At 40.2% G+C, this 22,811-nt stretch overlaps 2 protein-coding genes across 3 annotated transcripts; one reads left to right on the top strand and one right to left on the bottom strand.

Moving 5' to 3' along the window:
* Positions 1 to 344: 344 nt before the first annotated feature.
* Positions 345 to 17,731, top strand: LOC122091584 (histone-lysine N-methyltransferase ATXR3-like). Of its 2 annotated transcripts, none has more exons than XM_042661595.1 (20): positions 345 to 504; positions 850 to 3,232; positions 3,396 to 3,452; positions 4,453 to 5,622; positions 6,159 to 6,532; positions 6,619 to 7,188; positions 7,289 to 7,389; positions 7,708 to 8,761; positions 8,907 to 8,978; positions 9,970 to 10,080; positions 10,219 to 10,319; positions 13,638 to 13,737; positions 13,819 to 13,914; positions 14,238 to 14,405; positions 14,490 to 14,615; positions 14,796 to 14,849; positions 15,010 to 15,257; positions 15,362 to 15,470; positions 15,581 to 15,886; positions 17,285 to 17,731. In XM_042661595.1, the coding sequence occupies exons 2-20, from the start codon at positions 961 to 963 to the stop codon at positions 17,459 to 17,461; spliced, it is 7,266 nt and encodes a 2,421-aa protein (XP_042517529.1). In that variant the 5' UTR covers positions 345 to 504; positions 850 to 960; the 3' UTR covers positions 17,462 to 17,731. The 2 variants fall into 2 exon arrangements, with proteins under 2 accessions (XP_042517529.1, XP_042517528.1); XM_042661594.1 differs by having other exon boundaries at positions 345 to 610.
* Positions 17,732 to 18,289: 558 nt separating this feature from the next.
* LOC122091585 (organic cation/carnitine transporter 4) lies at positions 18,290 to 22,200 on the bottom strand. The gene is made up of 2 exons (XM_042661596.1): positions 21,444 to 22,200; positions 18,290 to 19,770 (listed from the first exon to the last, which is right to left on the bottom strand). The coding sequence occupies exons 1-2, from the start codon at positions 21,862 to 21,864 to the stop codon at positions 18,521 to 18,523; spliced, it is 1,671 nt and encodes a 556-aa protein (XP_042517530.1). The 5' UTR covers positions 21,865 to 22,200; the 3' UTR covers positions 18,290 to 18,520.
* Between the last annotated feature and the right edge of the window lie 611 nt (positions 22,201 to 22,811).

The raw sequence follows: 22,811 nt of genomic DNA, 5'->3' as shown, positions 1-22,811 counted from the left end.
CTTACTAAAAAAAAAAAAATAAATAAGACAAATTAAAATCCACATTAGGCTATATTTTAGAAGGGAGAGGCTTGGGTATGCTGTTGGTTTTCTTGTAGGTAGTGGCTCAACTGTTGAAGGGATTGGAATGCAAGGGGCATGAGAGTCATTTCTGAAGGGAGGGGGAGAATGACAGGCTGGTTTCCGCTCTAGAATGCCTTCGTGCCCTATTTCACTATGGATATACGGTCCTGTATAAGTATTTTCGTCGTATTTTCACACTCTACGGTATTTATAAAAGGGTAATCCAGTAAAGGACAGCGGGAGGGAAGAAAGATAAAAAAGGAAACCGAAGAGGGAAAAAGATTAACGAAAAACAAACAACGAAATCTTTCGTTTCGGAGAGAGAGAAGTTATAGAGAAAGGAGACGGAGAAGAAGAGAGAAGATTACAGAGACAGAAAGAGCGAGAGCCGAAAGGGAAAACAAGGTAGCAGAGAGGACGAGCTTCTTCAGCTCTTCCAAGGTATATTTCGATCCGCTCACACGGGAGTCTTCGCCCGTTCCTCGTTCTCGTAGAAGCTCCCGAAATCCCTTATCGGATCCGTTGTTTGAGTTCTTCGAGTTTCGTTGTAAGTTTTCTCGCTGTTATTGGGTTTTGATTTCTATCACTTCCTATTTTATTGTATTCGAACTTAGGGGGTGAATTTCGTTGTTCATATATATATATATATATATATATATTTCTCTCTGTTTCTTGATTCGCGGTTCCTAGCTTACGTTATTTTCTTTTCATTCTTTCCGAAACCCTACATTGCATTGATGGTATTGCTGTTCTGATTTGTTTCATTCCATGTGTTGGTGGAATTAGGTTTTCAAGTTCGTTGCGTGGACTAATACGGACGAAGAAATCGCAATATGAGCATCGATAGCCCTAGGGAAGGGGAGAATTAGGGTTCTTTTCTGTAGTCCTTGGACTTCCATGGGCGATGGCGGAGTCGCCTGCGTGCCTTCGCAGCATGTTATGGAAAGATTTCCACTTTCGGATACGTTCTGCGGGGGCAATGGTGGTTTCAATTCTAGGTCTCTCCAATATGCAGAATCACAGCTTCAGCGAAAGCATGAGAAGAAGATGGAAGTAGAGAACGAGGAATTTAGTTCAGAGAAAGGGCGGAAGTTTGAGAGAGGGAAGAAAGGGGATGTTGAGAAGGGGGAGATTGCTTCCGAAAAGCTGCCCAAGGAAGAAGTGGAGGAGGGAGAATTGGGTTCTTTGTTGGGGGCGAAAGGCCAAGTGGAGAATGGCGAATTTGTTCCCGAGAAGTCGCAGAGAAGAGAAATTGAAAATGGGGAGTTTGTCCCTGATAAGTGCAGGAAAGGTGGTGAAGTTGAGAAGGGAGAGTTCGTTCCGGAGAAGTGGCGGAAAGCAGAAGTTGAAAATGGGGAACTTTTGACGGGAAGAGCGCGGAGAGAAGTAGAGAAGGGAGAGTTCATAATAGAAAAGGGAAGGAGAGGGGAAGTGGAGAAGTCGGACTTGGGGAGAGGACGGAGAGGGGAGCTTGAGAAAGGAGAGTTTGTCCCTGATAAATGGCGGAAAAGTGAAGTGGTGAAAGAAGACTACGCTTCAGCAAAAGGACGGAAATGGGAAATGGAGAAAGACGACAATGCTATGGACAGGGGATGGAAGTACGAGCGAGACCGAACACCACCTTCTATGAAGTTCTCTGATGAGGATGCTTCCCAAAGAAGAGAATTGAGTAGGAGTGGAAGTGAACGTAGAAAGAGGTCTTCCAGTTCGAGGTGGTATCATGATCATGGTCATGACATGGACTCAAAGACCAATTTGAGAATTGTCGACGAGGAATTAGGCTCATATAAGCACGAATACAGTGATGGCAAGAATCATGGAAGAGAGCGCGCATCTGGTACATGGCGGAAACGTTATTGTACAGAATCAGAGGGTAGCAGCCGCAAATACCATGGAGAAGATTATCCAGGTTTTAAAAGCCGGAGAGTGTCTGATGATAGTAACCGGGCTGGCCATGAGAAACACTATTCACGAGGTTTGCAGGAGAGCTCTTACAGAAATTCTTCTTCATCATCATCATCAAGACTGCCAATCTCCAGCAGGTTCTCTTCTAGGCATTATGATTCTTCTTCGTCATCTAGAGTAGTGCATGACAGGCATGGTCGAAGTCCAGCCCGCCCTGAGCGGTCCCCACGTGATCGGGGCTGGCACCATGACCACCGGGACCGAAGTCCAGGCCACTCCGAGTGGTCTCCACATGATCGGCGCCGTGTCCATGATCACAAGAACAGAAGTCCTGTTCATGTGGAGCGGTCCCCACGTGACCGATCACGACACCATGACCAGAGGGATGACTGCAGGGAAGATCTCAGGGATCGGACTCCAGGTTACCAGGAGAGGTTACCCCGTGACCGGGGGAGGCCCCTAGATTACCAGGAATCCAGTCGAAAGAGCGGAGGAAGTGAAAGGCAGCACAGTTGGTATGCAAACCAGGGGAATGAAGAGAAGCTTGGCCACAGGGAATCAGCTGAAAGGGATTCTCACAAGCATTTATCAACCTCTCAAACCCCCAATAGCAGCACTGTACGTAGCAGTGGTAGTGGTTCTGCTGATAAAAATATCACTGTTCAGGGTCACAAGGACGAAGAGTCACAGAATGTAAGCTTGGATTCCAAAGAAACTCCTCTTCAGGTTAATGAAGCTCCTGAAGAGCTGTTGTCCATGGAAGAGGACATGGATATCAGTGACACACCACCTCATGTTCCGGTTATGTCAGATTCAAATGTGGGAAAATGGTTTTATCTTGATCATTCTGGTATCGAGAAAGGCCCTTCTAAATTATGTGACCTTAAGAGGCTTGTGGAGGAAGGGTTTATGCTGTCAGATCATTTGATAAAGCATTCAGAGAGTGAGCGATGGGTAACTGTTGAAAATGCTGTTTCTCCACTGGTGCCTGTGAACTTCCCATCAGTTGTTTCTGATGCCATAACTCAGTTGGTGAGTCCTCCTGAGGCTCCTGGGAATCTATTGGCAGATGTTGCTAATGCCGGGCAACCTGTTGATCAGAAGGGGGAGGAACTGCCTGCTTCTTCACTGCAGCCACTTTCCCAACTACATGGCATTTCAAGTCCTTTGGAGCCTCTAGAGTATCTCTACATTGATGAAAGGGTCAGAGCCTTGCTAAGTGGCTACACTGTTATAACCGGGAAGGAACTCGAGACTCTTGGAGGTATGTTTTCCCTCTATTCTCTACTTCATATCTCTTTGGTTTTTCTTCTTTCTCTAAATTCTGATATTTTCTTTTCGAGTGAACTTGTTTCTCTATGTACATCCTTTTTTAAGATCGGGTGTTTGAATATTTTTCTGTTTTCTGGAAATCTATGTTTATGCAGAAGCTTTACAGATGACATTTGAGCATGCAGACTGGGAAAATTGGGGTAGCTCCGAAGGTAACTCTCTATTTGCATTGAAACATTTCATTTATTTTGCTGCAACACTCATTTTATAATGAAGTTGCTGTATCATTCTCTGAATGGACATTCCATTTCATACTCACGCTCAAATAAAATTGCTGTTAGTGTTCAGTATTACTTGATATATTAGTGCGGTAATTTGTACTTTCTGAGGAATATGGTTATGTTATATGCAGGTTAGATTATGTTATATGCAGGTTATGTAGATTATATTTTTTTCTTCCATTAGTTGTTCTTGTTCCGTGGAACGCATGAAAGAGTCTGAGGGTTTGGTTGTTTTTGTTATTCGGTCTCGACTAACAGATCTCCGAGTCCATAAATTAACCAGATTTGTTGGTATAGCTCTTGAGTGTTATGTTATATATATATATATATATATATTTTTTTTTTTTCTGGGTTTTAATATTAAAATGAATTACCTTGGAAACACCATTTGTTGCGTGGTTCAGACTATATAAGGGTATGGTTAAGGAGATCCCTGTGGATCATGTCAAAGCTGATGGGGAAGAACGAAGTACAAGTTTCCTGTGGCTTCATTATAAAATATCATCTCAATAAAATGAAATTATTGCCAATCTGTGGGTTAGAGGTGTAATGCAAGTAATATGTGATAATATGATGTTAAAGTAACATTGGGATGTCTGTGGACAAGTGCTGCGGTGTCAGCTCATAAGTCATAACTCACCCAATGTGAGCTTTGTACTTGGGTTGGGCAAGCATTGGTGTGGTATTTTCTTCTCTAGATCTAATGCACTACCTATGTTTGCTAAGTTTTGCTTCCAATTCTCTTTGAGAACACTTTCTTCAATCCAGTTAAGTTTACAGTTATGCTTGGGGAAGTTTTATCTCTTTTACAAGAAACTAAATAAATAGAAACTGTACGTTTTAAGTCATGCAGTATCTAGCTTGAAAAGTCTGTGCATACTCCACTTTCCAACAATCTTAATCTCATGATGGTGAGTTAACTGCATCACAGGTTTCACGAGGTTTCAACCTTCCACAGGGTATTCCACGCAACGAAGAGATGAGAATTTTGATAGATCTCTTGATGCCATGTCAAAAGAAGCTATAGATACAAGGTCAGCTGATGCCTTTGCCAGTGCTGACTGTAATGACTGGTTTTCCAACCGATGGTCCTGCAAGGGTGGTGACTGGAAGAGGAATGATGAAGCTTCTCAGGATAGATCATCTAAGAAGAAACTTGTCCTGAATGATGGTTACGCATTGTGCCAGTTGCCAAAGTCTGGCTGTGAGGACCCTCGGTGGCACAGGAAAGATGAGTTGTACTATCCCTCCCAGAGCAGAAGGCTTGACCTACCTCCTTGGGCATTTTCCTGGCCAGAAGAGAAGAATCCAGGCCAAATCAAGCCACTTAATGCAAGGGGACTGAAGGGAACCATGCTATCTGTTGTCAGGATAAATGCTTGTGTTGTCAAAGACCATGGTTCATTTATCTCTGAGCCCCGCATGAGAATTAGAGGAAATGAGCGCCACTCATCAAGATCCCATCGGTCCGTCTCAGGAAGTACTGATGGCAAGAGCGTGTCAGCAGAGGGTGCTTCACAATCCAGAAAACATACTGAACAGAACTTACAGGGTTTGCTGAAAAGCGTAACACCCATCAACACCCCAAAAGATCATGTTTGCACAGTTGATGAATTGCAGTTGCATTTGGGTGATTGGTACTACTTTGATGGTGCTGGTCATGAACATGGGCCGCTATCATTTTCTAAGCTGCAAGCTTTGGTTGACAAAGGTACTCTTCCAAAGTCCACTAGTGTCTTCAGGAAGGACGATAACATTTGGGTTCCAGTTGTCTCTGCTGCAAATGCCTCTGATGCTGCACCAGCTACTGATTCTTCTGTAGCTCAGTCACAGGTTGCAGCACAGAGTGGGGACAACATAGCTTCTAGTTCATTTCACAGCTTACATCCTCAATTCATCGGGTATACACGTGGTAAACTGCATGAGTTGGTCATGAAATCTTATAAGAGCCGGGAATTTGCTGCTGCTGTAAATGAGGTCTTGGAGCCATGGATCAATGCTAAGCAACCAAAGAAGGAATTAGACAAACATCCTTTTACTTCAGCTGTCACGAAAAGTTATTTCTCTCAAAATTTTGCAACGTACAAGTTCCAAAAATCAGGTAGGAGGAAATCCTTGTGCGGTCATGCGAAGTTCATCCATTTCATTTTATTTTGTGAATAAGAATGCTAATTTTAGATTACGGATGAGAAGTTTCTTCTTCTGGGTTGTATCTTTGCTCACGTACCAGTGACAAGGGTCCTTCACTTGATAGCCGCACCTAGAATTTAATCAGTTGAATTTGATCATCTTTTTTTTTTTTTTGGGGGGGTGGGGGTGGGGGTGGGTGGGGGAAGGGGTTGGGGTTGGGTGGGTCATGGAATAGAGAATAGTACATAGCAAAACCCTACAGCTTGGGTGGTGTGTGATCATCACATGAGCAAAATTCCTGACCTTTAATCTTTCCCTTTAGAACACATTGTTTTGCCCTGGTTGGGGCTGTAGGACCCAAGTCAGGAGTCTTGTCATTCAGCTTCTGGCCTTTTTCTTTTTTACCTGGGTTGGGTCTCTTGATGTCATCTATTCTTTATGCGGTTCACCACCCTGCTTCATTTGTTTTACCTGTTAATTTTCTCTCTGATGATTTTTCCATAACAGAGGATGAAACATCTTTCCGTGCTGGTAAAAGAGCTCGAATGGTGGTCAATGAAAGTGGAGAAGATGATGAAGTGGAGGATCTCCTTATTGAACATGAAGATGGCTCCTTTGAGGAATTATGCGGTGACACTGTTTTTGATGAAGGAAATGGCGCTAGTGCTGAAATAGACAGGGATACCTGGGGGCTACTCAATGGCAGTATACTGGCACGAGTTTTTCATTTTCTGAGAACTGACTTGAAGTCCCTAGCATTCTCTGCGGCTACTTGTAAGCGCTGGAATGCTGCTGTCAGGTCTTACAGGGATATCTCCAGACAGATCAACTTTTCATCTGCTGGTCCAATGTGCACCGACTCCATGTTCCAGGGCATCATGGTATGCTTTCTTCCTCTTTGCTAGTACTGGTCATCAAGTTATTCATGGTTTTCTCTGTGTTAATGCACGTCTTTATTTGCCTGCAGGATGGTTATAAGAAAGAGAAGATAACATCAATCATCCTTGTTGGGTGCACCAATATTAGTGCTGGTGTCCTTGATCAAATTCTCCATTTGTTCCCTTGTATATCTTCTGTAGATATCAGGGGCTGCAGCCAATTCAGTGAATTGACAGAGAAATTTCCAAATTTGAACTGGATAAAAAGCCGTGTTTCCAGTGACGCTAGGAATCTTGAAGAGACTTGTTCAAAGATGAGGAGCCTCAGTCAGATAACAGAAAAAAGTTTTTCAGTTTCTAAAGCTTTCAAGGGCTCAAATAGTCATTTGGATGAGTCGAATGAGCCTGGAGATTCTCTAGATCATGATGTCACTATGTGTAGGAGAGACTCAGTCAGTCAATCATTCCGGCAAAGCTATTACAGTCGTACGAAGTTACGTGATGTGAAAATGCCCAGATCCCTCCTGTCAAGGGATGCTCAACTAAGGTGGTTGCTTCGCAAGAAATCTGAAAATGTGTATAAGAAAATGGAAGAATTCCTCGCTTTGAGTCTTAGGGACATCATGAAGGAGAACACTTTTGATTTCTTTGTGCCTAAGGTATGGTTACTTGCTTGGTACTTGACGTTGTAGAAATAAAAAGGCTATTCAACTATTTGAACTTCCTTAGTTCTGAGTGTCATCAATTTCGTTTGATCAGGTTGCAGAGATCGAAGATAGGATGAAGAATGGTTATTACATTGGTCATGGTTTGAACTCTGTTAAGGAGGATATCAGTCGAATGTGTCGCGATGCAATAAAGTAAGCTTACTTGCTAAATTTGTTGCTTCTTTAATTTAAAACCATTAAGAACGTCTTTCGTTCAAACTTACTACTGTGAAATTGCACAAAAAGTTACAGAAAAAAAAAAGAATTCCTTCAGTATTTCTCTATGTAAAGTAGGATATTTTTGCAATTTCCTCTACTTCTAGAAACATAAGCAGGTAAAGATGATTTTGTTGCCTCTCGTAAAACTATTGTTAACATTGTGCTTTGATCCTATTAGTTATTGTTGTCTTATTTTATAATTTATAGTTGCAGTTTCACCTTTTGTGTGTGTAATATTTTGTATCAATGCAGAGCCAGAAATCGTGGTGATGCTGGAGATATGAATCACATCATTATGTTATTCATCCGACTTGCCAGAAGTTTGGATGAGAATTCTAAGTCCTGTCATGAAAGAAATGAAATGATGAAGTTATTTAAGGATAATGCACGTGCTGGGTTTTGCTCAGTGGCCTCCAAGTATGGGAAGAAACTAAATAAAGTAGTGAACGAGAGGAAAATCATGCGTAATGGCACATCGTATGTCAATGGTGGTATAAATTATAGAGAATGTGCATCTGATCGGGAAATAAGAAGACGCTTATCCAAATTGAATAAGAGGGATTTAGATTCAGGAAGTGAGACTTCTGGTGACCCTGATCAGTGTTCTGAAGTTTCTAGTGGTGATGGGAACTGTTCTTCCTCAGATACAGAAAGTGACCTAGGGTTCCAGTCTGAAGGAGGAACTGGTGATTTAACTGGAGATAGATACTTTGGGGCAGATGAGTCTTTAGATTCTATTGCTGATGACCGTGAATGGGGTGCTCGGATGACGAAAGCAAGCCTCGTTCCTCCTGTTACTAGGAAGTATGAAGTCATTGATCGATATGTTATTGTGGCAGATGAGGAGGAAGTGCAACGAAAGATGCGGGTTTGTCTACCTGAGGACTATTCTGAGAAGCTCAAGGCACAAAAGAATATCACTGAGGAGTCAGATATGGAAATCCCTGAAGTAAAGGACTATAAACCCAGGAAACAACTTGGAAATGAGGTCCTAGAACAGGAAGTCTATGGTATAGATCCTTATACTCATAATCTTCTCCTGGACTCCATGCCAGACGATTTGGATTGGACACTTCCAGATAAGCATATGTTTGTTGAAGACGTGCTTCTGCGAGTTCTGAATAAGCAAGTCAGGTCCTTCACTGGTACTGGAAACACTCCCATGATGTATCCTTTGCAGCGTGTTGTTGAAGAGATCCTAAAGACTGCTCAGGAACGTGGTGACAAACGCATTATGAAAATATGCCAATGCATCTTGAAGTCCATGGAAGATCGTCGTGAAGACAATTATGTAGCTTATAGAAAGGTATAACTTTACTCTTGACTATTCTGCACGAGGTAAAACCGATTATTTGCTTATGTTAACCTCACTTTCGTATGAATTGGCTTGACTTTTACTGATTCTGGGTGTGTGCTGGTTTACTAATTGCCTGTTTGGATACGATTGCCAGGGGCTTGGAGTAGTTTGCAATAGCGAAGAAGGTTTTGGTGAAGATGATTTTGTTGTGGAGTTTCTGGGAGAGGTAAAGATGTCATAGCTGCTGGTTTCAGTTATGTTAACAGCTAACATTTTAAAAATTTTTCTCTCTCCCCCCCCCCCCCCCTCTATATATATATATATACGCCTTACCTGCTTGTTTAAGTAAACTATTCCAACCTCCATGTATAATCTTGAATGCGTTATAAAACATTAGGTGTCTTGCCCCAGTTTTGGTTTTCATTGTTTTAATAGACATGCTTTATGCTATTTTATGATCGTGATGTTTTCAACCACTGAATTGAATATTTGCATTGGCTGCATGTTTTATTTCTTGATCTTATCTCTTGGAAGTAGATTTTTGGGTCTGGTATACAAATGCTGGCTGTATGTGTCCACATACCTTCATCTATTTTCTGTTTCTGAAATGGGTCTTGTTTTCATTTCCCTTTTTATTCCCCACCTCCCAATGTAATATTTTTGATTCTTGGAAAGTGTGGGTGCCATTCAATGTTTGTGGATGATATACCTGGGCAGTATCATCTGTTAGAGTTTATGTATTAGGGGTATTTTGGGAACTAGCTTATTTACTTGTCTTATATTATATTTTTCCTTTCTCCCCCCCTCCCCCCTCTCTTTTAACCTCCCTAAGGAGGTGTATGTAATTCATCCTATTATTTTAGTGATTCAATATAGGTGGGAAGAGCTCTTCCTCTACCCATATGATTGCACGCATCTCTCTCTCTCTCTCTCACATCTTCTTCTTCTTTCTTCCTCTTACTTCTTCTCTCTTTCCTTGATCCTTGCTTATTTCTAACTTCATCATGGTCATTATGATTCATGTCCTTTCTAGACGAATTTCATATTCCATTTATTCTTGATGGCTTCTAAATTGTGTTGTTTGTTCTCTAGTTTTTTGAAGCAACCACTGTATTGATCTTCAGTATCTCATTACTTTTTTTCCTACCATATTATCTTTATGAGTTGGGAGTAAGGAAGAAATAATACTTGGAAACTCAACTTTTGTTATGTTTTAGGTTTATCCGGCTTGGAAATGGTTTGAGAAGCAAGATGGCATTCGATTACTGCAAAAAAACAATAATGATCCAGCTCCAGAGTTCTACAACATATATCTAGAGAGGCCAAAGGTTGTTTTTTAGTATAAATTTGAATTTCCCCTTGAGCTGATTTTGGACATGAGTTTTTTTTTTTTTTTTTGTTTGAGTCTTCAGATCATATATGTTCTTTTCTTCTTTGATGCCTCACTAAATGGATTCATTTGGCAGGGAGACCGTGATGGGTATGATTTAGTTGTTGTTGATGCCATGCACAAGGCAAACTATGCAAGTCGTATTTGTCACTCGTGCAGACCTAATTGCGAAGCAAAGTAAGTTCTACTTCTATCAATTTGTGCTATTCCGTTGTTTCTCAGCTGTGTGACAGGGTTTCTATAACCATTTGTTACTTATGTTAATGAGAGATGAGAAGTGGTTAAGAGTATTTTATCCATGTCAAACGAGGCTCTACCACCCTAGAAGAGGAAATAGCTTTGAAAGTTTTGGAACCATAGAGTACCTATATGTAAAGTGAGATAAGAGGCACTTAATCTAACTTCAATAAAATTCCTTTTAATCAAGGGTACCACAGAACTAAAACATGAATGCTTTAGCAGCTCGACAGTATAAGGAGTTTCTAGTCACCGAAGGAATATGGGTTTAGAAAACTCTCTAAATCCTGAATTGCAGGGCAGGAACCAGAACGAGGCAGGACAGATCTGGTTTGGCCAAAACTCTGGTCGGTTACTGATAGGTAGAGCAAGACTGTAAAATATGATGCAAATCTGATAGTCAGATAAAAAGATATGGTGTTGTCCTACTTCAACTAGGAAATTGAATAACCAAATAAAGAGCAGCATCTATGCAAGGGCTTTAAGGATTCAAAGCAGAATGTAATTAATGAATAGTCTTGAGGATCAATGAATATTGAGCATACAGAATTAGAAGAATCAGATCCATTGTTCAGAAAATTCAGAATTTGAAAAACACGAACCGTTCGATTTAATACACAGCTGGTGTATTGATGGCCTTCCACATGGTTGGCTGATTAGCCAAATAGGTAGAGAAGCGAAAAAGAACTGAAAAGATCAGCCTTCAACTACAAAAAGAAAAAAAGAAAAAAAGAAAAAAAGAAAAAAATCATCTTTAAAATAAGATAAATCTGTCTTGGTCTCGAAAGGGTAGGAAATAAACAAAAACATACTAGGCAACTCCCCAATTGCAAGCTGTATTTGGAGAGTCGTAAACGGACTCAATTACTTCAGATGATAAAGAAGAAAGGCTGAAAACAGGACTAGAATTTGTAAGTCCTAATCCAGCCTGAAAGTAGAAATAATTAATTTAAATAATAATAATAATAATAATAAAGCCTCCACGACTTCCATTGTCCAGGATTCTGGATTCGTGGACTGAATCTGGAACCACAGGCTTAGGAAAACTGGAGAAAACTATAGTGGCAAGCCTTGCCTTGCTTCAGGAGCTCTTCTTCTTCCTGATGCTGCAACGCTGCAACTGGTGCTTAGATACTGCATCATAGTATCTCTTGCTCTGCAAGGAACGGAGGAAAATTGATGAACATGCCAAGTAAGAAGTGAACCCAATCAATAGGATATCTATTTCTCTTCTCTTTCCTATGTTTTTGGGGGAGAGGTTGCAGCTAGTTCAAATAAAATATAAATGCTCCAGCAGCAGGATAAACATCAACAACAAACAACAAACTCAGCCTTATCCCTTCTAAATGGTAGCCCTCCAAACAGTTCTATTCAAGGTCATACTAGGGTCAAGACCTAAACTATGCATGTCTTTCCTCACTAATTCTCCTAGGGTTATTTTAGATTTGCCTTGGGCTCTTTTAATACCTTCAATCTGAATCAGACCACTCTTCCGTACTGGTGCATCCCAAGGCCTCTGTAAAACATCACCATGCCACCTCAGATGATTTTCTCGGAGCTTATCATGTATCGGGGCAACTCCCAAGTCAACTCTAATATGATCATTCCATACTTACTCCTTCCTAGTTTTGCCACACATCCATCTCAACATTCTCATCTCTGCTACACTTGATTTATCTATATGACGCTTCTTAACTACCCAAGATTCTATACATTATAGCCGGTCTTACAACAGTAAGCTTTAAAGGAATACGTTGAACACACAACACTCTGGACACCTCTCCATTTTATCCACCCCACTTTAATTCTCTATGAAACATCTTCCTTTATATCACCTTCTTTAGTTATAGTTGAACCCAGATATCGAAAATAATCACTTTGTGGTATCTCTTTCTTCTCAAATTTCACCTCTTCGTTATTCATCTTAGTGTCACTAAAGTCACATATCATATACTCCATCTTGGTCTACTTATCTTAAAACCTCTTAATTCCAAGGTTGATCTCTATAACTCCAACTAAGTTTTAATCTTTATTTTTTTGTCTCATCCACCAACACAATATCATCAGCAAAAAGCATACACCATGAAAACTTCTTTTGAATGTTTCTGGTTAAATCATCCACGATAAGTGCGAACAAGTAAGGACTTAAAGTTGATTCTTGATATTACCCAATTGTGGTTGAGAATTCACTACCTTGATTTCCCACGATTGACATTGGTCACCGCACTCATACATATCTTTAATTGTTTCCACAAACTTATTCGACACCATAGTTCTAAAATACGGAATAGAATGATCAGTATCGACATTGACCAATCCCCAATCCTGATCCTTCTGATCCCGATCCACATGTATGGTCCAAGGGTAAAATTATAGCAAAAAAACTGATTTAAAAAAAATAGGGGTAGATCTCTCCTATACGGTCCAATCCAGAGTCCAGACCGATCCGGAACGATATCAGCCTCGACTGATCCCGTGACTGTTCTTGTGTTTTAGAACCTTGCTTGACACCTTTCTTTTCTTTAGTACATGCCAGATTAACTCTATGGGAACTCTGTCATAGGCTTTTTCTAGGTCAATAAAGACCATGTGGAGATCCTTCTAGGAAACTCTAAATCTTTCCATGAGCTTCCTTAGCAGCAGGATGATATCTATTAATGCTTTTTAGAAGCTTTTGAACTCAGTTTAACTACCTGATTACCTTTAATGGATCTACTTATACCAGCCGAGGAATGAAATTAGTTGCCTGGGTTACATGAATGTTGCGGTGTAGTTCTATGGAATTGAGTTCTTGAGCAGTGCACAAAATGAAATTGCTTGTATTGTAACTTAATTAAATGATTCTTTTCAAATATCTTTTTGTCTGTATGTTCATATTTATATTTCTTAGCACATTTAAGCATAATATATGCAGTGATCTGAATATTTTAGTATTGACCCCAGCTCCAAGGCTGTACCAAACTCTCTAGCCACAGTGCTAAATAATAGTGAAAGATTTGCTGCGGTATTCATGTTGTGTTTACTCTGCTGCAGGTCACAATGATGTATCTATAGGGATTTTCTGCTCAAGCAAATTTGTGTTTGTCTTTCTATTTTTTTTTTGGATAAATCACTTGCAGATGTGCTTTTAGAATGCTCTCTTATTTTTATTCTGAGGATACATCTTGTCACTTGGATTCTGAATCTTTTTCATTCTATTAAAAACCTTGATTTCTAATTTGCTAATGTTGTACTTACCCATCTACTTTGTGGGAACAGAGTTACTGCAGTAGATGGTCGGTACCTAATTGGAGTTTACACTGTTCGACCAATTAATTATGGTGAGGAGATCACATTTGATTATAACTCTGTAACAGAGGTGTGTATCTTCTGTCTTTTGGTGTCCTATGTATTTAAAAGAGTAGTACGTAGTAATTCATTTCACTTGTTTCTGCTTCAGAGTAAGGAAGAGTATGAAGCTTCTGTTTGTCTGTGCGGCAGCCAAGTCTGCAGGGGAAGCTATTTGAATTTGACTGGTGAAGGGGCTTTTCAAAAGGTGCAAACTATAAGGGAAACTTTTTCATTATTAAATTCGTAGTAGAGGAACCAATCAAGTGTCCTCAGTTGTTAAGGGTGCGAAAGATACAAGAACAGCGACAGAAAAAGAAATTTGAAGGGGACCATTGGTGGACCCTACCATAATCAGGCTTATTTATGGTTACTGCTTTTTTTCTCTGGCCAATGTTTTACTGTTAACTTTTATTTTACTTTTTGTAGTCATATTTATTTGTACTAAAACATTTTCTATGTTTGCAGTTCCTTTTTCAATTATGTTTTTTTTTTTTTTTTCCTTTTTAACCGGAGTTCCATGTTTGTCAGATACTGAAAGAGTCCCATGGAATGCTAGATCGTCATCGGTTGATGTTAGAGGCATGTGAATTGAATTTTGTTTCTGAAGATGATTATTTGGACTTGGGAAGAGCTGGTTTAGGCGCTTGTTTGCTTTATGGGTTGCCTGATTGGCTGATTGCATATTCAGCTCGTCTGGTAGGTGTCTTTGCTGCCTTCCTTGCTCTATGTTTGAATAAACTTTCTCTGTTTGGTGTCTGAAATACTTTTATGTGGGTGAAGGTGAGATTTATAAATTTTGAGAGAACGAAACTTCCTGAGGAGATTTTGACGCATAATTTGGAGGAGAAGAGGAAATTCTTTCTAGATATTTGCTTAGATACTGAGAAGAGTGATGCCGAGGTCCAGGTAACTGTTGTTTACTCTGACTCTGTGTGTGTGTGTGTGTGTGCGTGCGCGTGTGTGTGTGCATGCACGTGCAGGTGCATTGCACACATGTTAGATGCACATAATGTATGATGACGGTCTTGTATGCATAGAATTAGGTTTATGGTTAGCTTATGAATGTTCAATTTATTACTACCGCAGGCTGAGGGTGTGTACAATCAAAGACTTCAAAATTTGGCTGTTACTCTTGACAAGGTGCTTGACTTTCTCCCCCCCCCCCCCCCCCCCCCCGAGTATAGTCTTCCTGCTCACGTTATAGTGCTATGAACTTAGACTTCCCTGGTTTCTTGGTTTCATTGCTTCAATCTATTATGTGGATGAATTTGGTTTGTTCTGCATGAAATTGATGTTTCAGGTCAGGTATGTAATGAGAAGCATATTTGGTGACTCAAAGAAAGCCCCACCACCACTAGAGAAGCTAAGTCCCGAGGAAGTAGTTTCTGTCCTCTGGAAAGGGGAGGGATCACTCGTTGAAGAATTACTTCAGTGCATGGCTCCTCATGTAGAAGAGAATTTGCTAAATGATCTCAAGTCCAAGATTGATGTGCATGACCCATCTGGTTCCGATGATCTCCGGAGTGAACTGAAAAAATCTTTATTATGGTAAACTGAGTGAAGTAGTGAACTGTTGTGTTTTGCTGCTTCTGTTATATTACAATCTTCCCTAGTTGTCATTCTCACTATTTTCTTGTTTGCACTCTTATAAGGTTGAGGGATGAGGTCCGGAATCTTCCTTGTACATATAAGTGCCGGCATGATGCTGCTGCTGACTTGATCCACATTTACGCTCATACAAAATGTTTTTTTAGAGTTCGGGTGAGTAGGAATTCTTCAGCCAAAAGTTTTCAGTATATATAATAAATAAATATGATGAGCTAGGTTATAGTTTGCCCTTCCTCTAATCAAGGAGAATTTTCCATATGCAGGAGTATAAGACTTTAACATCTCCCCCTGTTTACATTAGCCCTCTTGACTTGGGCCCCAAGTACACTGACAAATTGGGATCAGGTTTCCAGGAGTATCGCAAGACGTATGGTGAGAATTATTGTTTAGGGCAGTTGATTTATTGGCATATTCAGAATAATGCTGATCCAGATTGTCAGCTTGGGAGAGCAAGAAGGGGTTGTTTGTTTTTGCCTGACATTGCCTCCTTATATGCCAAGGCCCAGAGGCCATCAATGCGACAACGTGTTTATGGCCAGAAAACCCTCAGATTTATGGTTTCAATAATGGTGAGAGCATATGCTGAATCTTTCCTGTTCCTTTGGTTCTTGCTCACTAATTTTTCTTTTTCTTTTCCGGGAGGGTGGGGTGTTATGGCCTTTTTTTTGGGGGGGGGGGGGAATGATGAATAATAGTGAAATGTGATATATCTGCAATGGGCTGGGGCTGCTAATGATTGGTTTGGGTTGCAAACCACCCAACAAAGAACTGAGGGTGAGACTGGATCTATTTCGCCTTGGTTGGACTAGCCTGGGTAGATGATGTCCTAGCCACTAACTATATATATGATAACATTTTAAAATCCAAATGGTTACATCATGTTCAAATTAAAAATATATGTAGGACAAGAGGTTTCTGTGTGAACAATGCAGCAGAGTGTCTGCATACACTGCCACTAGTGGCCAAGATTGGATCAATGATGGATTAAGGTGTTCTGCCTCTTAACTTCTCCATTTATGGTGCTACTAACGATTCACATGCGGCAACATAGGCATGTGGTCCATGTGTTTTTTCGTTTGTATTTTTCTTTTGAAAATCATGCCTACTTGTGTTTTGGCTGTTATTTTTACACTTCTTTGCATGTATGACACTTTGCATTGGACAGAACTGTGCTTCCATATAGATAAACGTGATATGATTCTGTTGCCTTAATTGAAATGGAAGTACCTTTATGTTATACAAAACACACAGCAACCAGGGTTGTCAAAGTTATGGGAATGGTGTGGAACCAGCATGCGGCTAAACATGTAAAGATTTGTTATTGGGATAAGCATATAATGTGGCTAACCATTCATATGTGGCAACATGGACCTGTGGTCCGTGTGCTTTTTGTTTGCTTAGTTAGTGTCTTTCTTTCCAAAATCATGTCTACCCGTGTTTTGGCTGTTATTTTTGTTCTCTTCTTTGCGTATATGATACTTTGTACCGGACAAAATTGAGCCTCCATGAAAGAAATCTGTTGTCAGACACAAAGCGAAAAGGGTTGTCAAGGCATGGGACTGGTGTGGAACCATGCTAAACTCGTAAAGATTTATTAGTGGGATAGCTTATAATGTGGCCTCGTAATTGTTGGAGAAATTAGGGGCCCTTTGATTGGCCACACTTTATATTTAGTGTTCCAGCTCAGCTGTATAGCACATACTTATTTTCCCCTATATTCTAGATGGTACCTGTTCTGGGTTATGACAGTATCTACAATTAGATCCTCTCATAGGTCCTATGCATTGGTTACAGGGCCTAATAAAGTGTCAGGTTGGGTTGGGTTGGGTTGGGTTGTTGGATAGATTAGTTCTGTTTGACTGCCAATTTAAACCTACAACTGGGTTCCTGGGGGATGAGGGGTTGTAAGTTAACATTTCGTCTCTAGGTTGAGATGCTTATAAGATTTCTTGTGTTCCCTTTATCAGGAGAAACAGCCCCAGAGACCATGGCCCAAGGACAAAATATGGTCGTTCGAGGGTGCCCCACGAGTTTTTGGTAGTCCGATGCTTGATGCGGTTCTTAAGAAGTCCCCACTGGACAAGGAGATGCTACATTGGCTGAAAAGCAGACCTGCTGTATTCCAGGCTATGTGGGACCAGTGAATGTGGGAGAGGCCTGGAACTATTGACCCCTCCATTTGTTTTGGAATGATTATTCTGTTTTATTTCACAGCTACTCCATTTAACATGGGAGTTGGTAATCATTTCAAAACAAGAGATTCCCTTGTGCTTCTCTTCTTCCTCAATTCCTTTGTACAGTTTCAGTTTCTTCTTTGTAATTCGTGTTCATTGTTCAGAAGTAGAACATTGGTTCTTTCTTTTTATAATTAATCTTAAATGAAAAAATGGGAGAAAGGTTTCGTTTCATGTTCACCTTCTGTAGCCATCTCTTACCACCATTCTTTTATCCGTTTGTGGATAATCCATTTTATTTATTTGAACACTCTTCAAAATATCCATGGGAAGCATTTTTTTTCCCTCTTCGAAGTAAAGCATTCTTCCATTATTAAAGTTACTGTTATTATGAGTTCTAGGCAGTGAGAACAATTGCCTCTTTTTCAATATTTCTTCATTCAATTGAACGAGGCAGTTAAGGCTGTGACTGCTTAAGATATTCGGTGGAGGTCAGCATTCTAGGGCCAATCGATAATAAAGGAGTATTAGCATAACAAATGGCCAGAGGTATTGAAAAATTACGAAGAAGGATTTATATTGAGAATTACTTTACTATAGAAATTGGAAATGAATGTCCAATCTCTCCTCTATGTAGACTCCATTGGTAAGAAGCATCTTATTGCAGCAGATAGAACTTGGATCTCCTCCATAGGCAAGTCACTCCAGTCTGGTTTTCTTTTGTAATGGCCACCCACCTTACCTCTCCCAAATTAAAAGTGCAGTAGGAAGAGATCATCCATCAGTTCACAGTTAGACTACTCCAAATTCTGTGACAATTTTTAAGCTTGCATTGTTCTTACAAAGGTTGAGTTTCAATTCATGTTTGTCAAAGATGAAAATCTCAAATCAGAAACAAGGCACTGTTGAAGATAATTGACTACCTTACACATGGACATGGTATTGACGTTTGTTCCTTTTGCATGGCTCTCAAAAAGGGATCAACAAAAAGGGTGTAAGAAACATCTAACCTATGATCAGAAAACAACTTCATGCCCTTCTGCATACATTATTGGCTCCATCCTCTAATCCAGCCATGGTGTCATACAGTGGCTGGTTCATAGTCTCTGGCAGGTAGAAAGCAAACAAACCACCAAGAATTCCACACACCCCAAATACTGCAAATGGTAATCCCCCACCCAAAACCACCACCAATGGTGCAAATATTGCTCCCATTTGCGCAGCTTGAGATGCACACCCAAGTGCTGCATTCCTAACAACAGTTGGAAACAGTTCAGCTGTGTACATAAACAACAAATTATAAGTTCCAGCCATTCCAAATATACCAAGAACTCCACAAACCATCCGCACTACCCTCCACACACCATGGTTACCAACTACACTCCCCACCAAACAAAACAATCCACTAAACCACAATGTCCCTATTGCCAATGGTTTCCTTCCAAACCTGTCCAGTAGAATTGCTGTTAATATGAATGCTGGCATCTCTGCAACAGCATTAAGGAACACACTGAGATAAAGATTGGTTTTAAGATTGACGACATTCAAGCTCAATCCATAGTAGACAACAGAGCACAACAAGTTGATGGCAACTGTTAGAAATAAGCGCATACGAGTAACAGGCGATCGAATGACATCAAAGAGGGAACCTGTAGCAGCCTCAGTTGTTGATTCCTTGTCATGCAAAACATTTGAGGTTTTTTCATTGATATCCTCATCTAGAACAAGCAGAACTCCAGTTGTTGATTCTTTGTTATGCAAACCATTTGAGGTTTTGTCATTGATATCCTCATCTAGAGCTAGCATAACTCCATCAGGAAGATGCTTTCCATTGCGTTGTGCAATGCTACGCATGACATTCATGGCTTTGTTGATCTTTCCACGAATGAGGTACCACCGAGGGGATTCAGAAATGAAGGGGATGACTGCTACAAGAAAGAGGATGGAAGGAATAGAGGAAGCAACATAGAGGACACGCCACGACCGAAACATATATGCAATGCCTGAAAGAATTGCAATGCCTGATGAGAAGAAGTAAAATGTCGACATTCCAACTGCACCACGCTTAGAGGGGCCAACAGGTTCGGTGGCAAGTACAAAGGCACAAAGCCCCACCCCACCAGTGCTGAAACCAGTTAGGAAACGTAGAGCAATGTAGGCCTGGTAGGTGGGAGAAAATGCCGTTAAACTGCCAGTAATAGCATTCATGATGCAAACAACTGTTAGAGAACCTTTCCTTCCGAGGAATGAATCTGAAAGATGACCAAATACTCCTGCACCTGAAAGGAATGTTTTCAAATGTATCAATCATATTATTAGGCAATTCTGTATCCTGACCTTCAAGCAAGTTTACTCTTCACCACGCATATAGTTTAAAAGATTAATGAAGTACCCTTGTTTACTTGCACAATGTTATCTAAACAAAGTTTAGATTCATACCAGAACCAACAAAAAGAACAAATCTAACAATATAGACCAAGAATGAAACTGTGGAAAACTAAATAGTCTGTAGATCGCAAATAGTACGGGGAGAACCTAATGCGATGATTCCGTCTTGCTGTAAAAATATTATAGCCCTCTAAAACATTAGCTTCTTCAGGAACAGTCGTGCCAAGCATGATGAAGTAGGCAGAAGGGGTAGGCCGCCACTTAATAATATGGAGGAATGAAAATTCATCACCTCGAACCACACTAACTTCATGAGGCAAAGTTTATAGGATCTTTTCCGAAAAGGAAACAGAGAAGCTGTCAGGGACACATTGCAAGGAGGCTCCAAAGGGAGGGTTCAAGGCGAAATAGTGTCGCTTTCCCTCTGAACTTGAAACCCTAAGTCAGAGAGATCCCTAAAAGGAGGGGACTTCTTTTTTCCCTTACCTTCAATCTTATTAATTAAAGGAAGATACTCCTTTCATGGTAAAAACAAAAAAAATATCAAATTAATTGCAATAAAGTGCTGAAAAGTAAGTAGATTTTGGATAGCATTGTAATCAATTAGAAGCCAACCGTAGCAGAGCAGTCAAAAGTCCAGCAGCCTTAACCTCCATCCAAAAAAAAAAAAGGAAGGTGTGGGGAAGGGGGGGGGGGAATGATCTGCCCTCAAGATCTTATTATATGATTCTTATAAGTATTTACTGTTCACAGTTGGATTTTCCGTTTTAAAGAAGGCCAAATTTAATGAACTAGCTAAGCTACAAGACAAAGGATTCTTTTTCGGTACCATAATTTGCAGTTAAGTCAAAGATTTTTTTTCATGGTTATATCCATCATTCATTCATCTGTTATTATCATTTTATTATATATAATTATCATAATCAAAGAGAAGACAAAAACCACAGATCTGTTCATTATCTCTTGCTTTGTCAGTCAACTCACCCCACTATTTCTTACCCCTTTTTCTATCACCACATGTTCCACCCAACATCCATCTCCAGAGACGTGTATGGTTGCATCATTCCCCTTAATTTCCTACTCTTTTGGGCATTTTCTCTACCACTAAAGTCGCCATTCACCATCAAATTTCTAAAGGGTTTTCTTCCTAGAAAGCAAGATGCTCGCAGGTCCCACCACAAAGTCCAATCTAAGCTTATCATCTTGATTAAGATGGGTCTTCAATGTCTTAATAAAATTGGAATCAGTTTCTCTCAAATCTCTGATTAACTTGGTAAAACATGTAGGACCAGACACAGGATTTCCAAGTTCAGACACCCATGAAAGACCCATTATGATGTTCTTCTACACTAAATAAAGGTTTCTGAGTGTCTAGAATATACTGAAACAGGTTAAACGTTTTCAGGACTCACAAGAACACAAAAGGAGAAGAAACATAAATAAGAATATCAATAATTAGACCCTTCCCTCAAGAATCTGAGAATCGGTGAAAAGAAATTTGTAATCAATTTCCAAAAAATTTAAGAAGAAATTGAAATAAATCGTTGGATGAAGGTATACTAACCTACCATACATCCGGCGAAGAAAGTAGATTGAACCAAACCCACCAAGTACTTATTATCGCAGATGAGACCCCATTCAGAAACCGTAGAGCTCCCAGAACCACCGACCCATTCCCACGATGTGGGTTCCAATCCACACATGCTCATCTGTGTCGAGTGAGAACAACTCGCCCCTGCTTGACCAGGAGCACATCTCCAAGCAAGTTCACGGTCTGCAAAAATCATGACCATGGTATGGAAAGCTTCCAAAGCCCAAGCCAAACTTGTGAGAACGAAGTGCCTGAGTTGCCATGATCCAAACTCACCCGTGTATCTATGAAGCATATCGTCAATACTCAACCTCTCATTGGTGGGTTTCTTCGACGGTGATAGCAGTGCCGCCGTGAGGCCATGGTCACCGGTATCAGACATCGCCGCCGGCATTTGCCTTGGATGATGGAAGAGGTGAAGAGTTCTCTGAGATGAATATCTGAAGCCTTTGGTTTCGTTATTAATATGGAAGGCATTTGGGTTGGGTAAGAAATAGGGAATATACAGGATACCCTCGCTGGGTTCTCCTATATATTTCTATGGACATAGAAATTTACAATTTTGCAATCATGTGGCGCAATCTAAGCCCTTGATTGATCTCTGAAGTTCAAGATTGGTCTTGACTTCGATTTGAATTTGAGGATGGGTCACCCAGATTAGTTGCAGAGGATCAATATTATAAGAAAAAATCAGTTAGAGAGAGAGAGTCCAGGTGATCAATTTTAGTCAAAGTTGGAGTCTAATGCCTTGATCTTTATTAGGGATTAGCAAAGATCTCTGCAAATATTCTCTCTTATCTGGATTTCTCTGGGCCCATAATCTTAGGCATATGATTCCTATAGGTGAGGGAAAAGAGGGATGGATATTTCATGGTAAAAACATTTTCTATAGTGAGTGTGATGGTGAGATGAGTATCAGATGATAGAGAGGACCTCAAGATATGTGTTCGGATACTTTCAACTATCCGATGCTCATTGCATTGCCTCGCTCATTGCACCGTCTCACTCATTGTAGAGAATAATCACTCGAAAAAATGAGGAAGGAAAAAACAATTAAGGAACAATGAAAATGATTCTTCTTGGTTAGTACCACTTTGGCAGTTTTTTTTTTTTTTTTTTTTCTTATTATAGCAGTGTCATGATCGTGACAATATGAAGATGATGACATTCTTAAATAGATTCTTTCCGGATGGGAGGAATGAGAAGAAAGAAAGATTGGAAATAAGTTATAATAAGTAGGATTGATGAAGAAATATGAGAGGGAAAGGGCAAACAAATGAAGGATTGTCAATTTCATAGATGTTTATGTTGGTAGTGTGTCTATCAAATTGATTATGAAAG

This window comes from Macadamia integrifolia, chromosome 10 (genome assembly GCF_013358625.1).
Source record: "Macadamia integrifolia cultivar HAES 741 chromosome 10, SCU_Mint_v3, whole genome shotgun sequence".
Taxonomy (NCBI): domain Eukaryota; kingdom Viridiplantae; phylum Streptophyta; class Magnoliopsida; order Proteales; family Proteaceae; genus Macadamia; species Macadamia integrifolia.
The sequence above is the reverse complement of the archived record's forward strand: the minus strand, read 5'-3'. Positions and strand labels throughout refer to the sequence as shown.

Excerpts from the sequence above, each read along its gene's own strand:
- LOC122091585 (XM_042661596.1), bottom strand. The coding sequence starts at position 21,864 with ATGCCGGCGGCGATGTCTGATACCGGTGACCATGGCCTCACGGCGGCA. Across the intron at positions 19,771-21,443 it reads CTTCGCCGGATGTATGGTAG|GTGCAGGAGTATTTGGTCAT; the intron begins GTTAGTATACCT and ends CATTCCTTTCAG.
- LOC122091584 (XM_042661595.1), top strand. The coding sequence starts at position 961 with ATGGGCGATGGCGGAGTCGCCTGCGTGCCTTCGCAGCATGTTATGGAA. Across the intron at positions 3,233-3,395 it reads GGAACTCGAGACTCTTGGAG|AAGCTTTACAGATGACATTT; the intron begins GTATGTTTTCCC and ends ATGTTTATGCAG. Across the intron at positions 7,390-7,707 it reads ATGTGTCGCGATGCAATAAA|AGCCAGAAATCGTGGTGATG; the intron begins GTAAGCTTACTT and ends GTATCAATGCAG.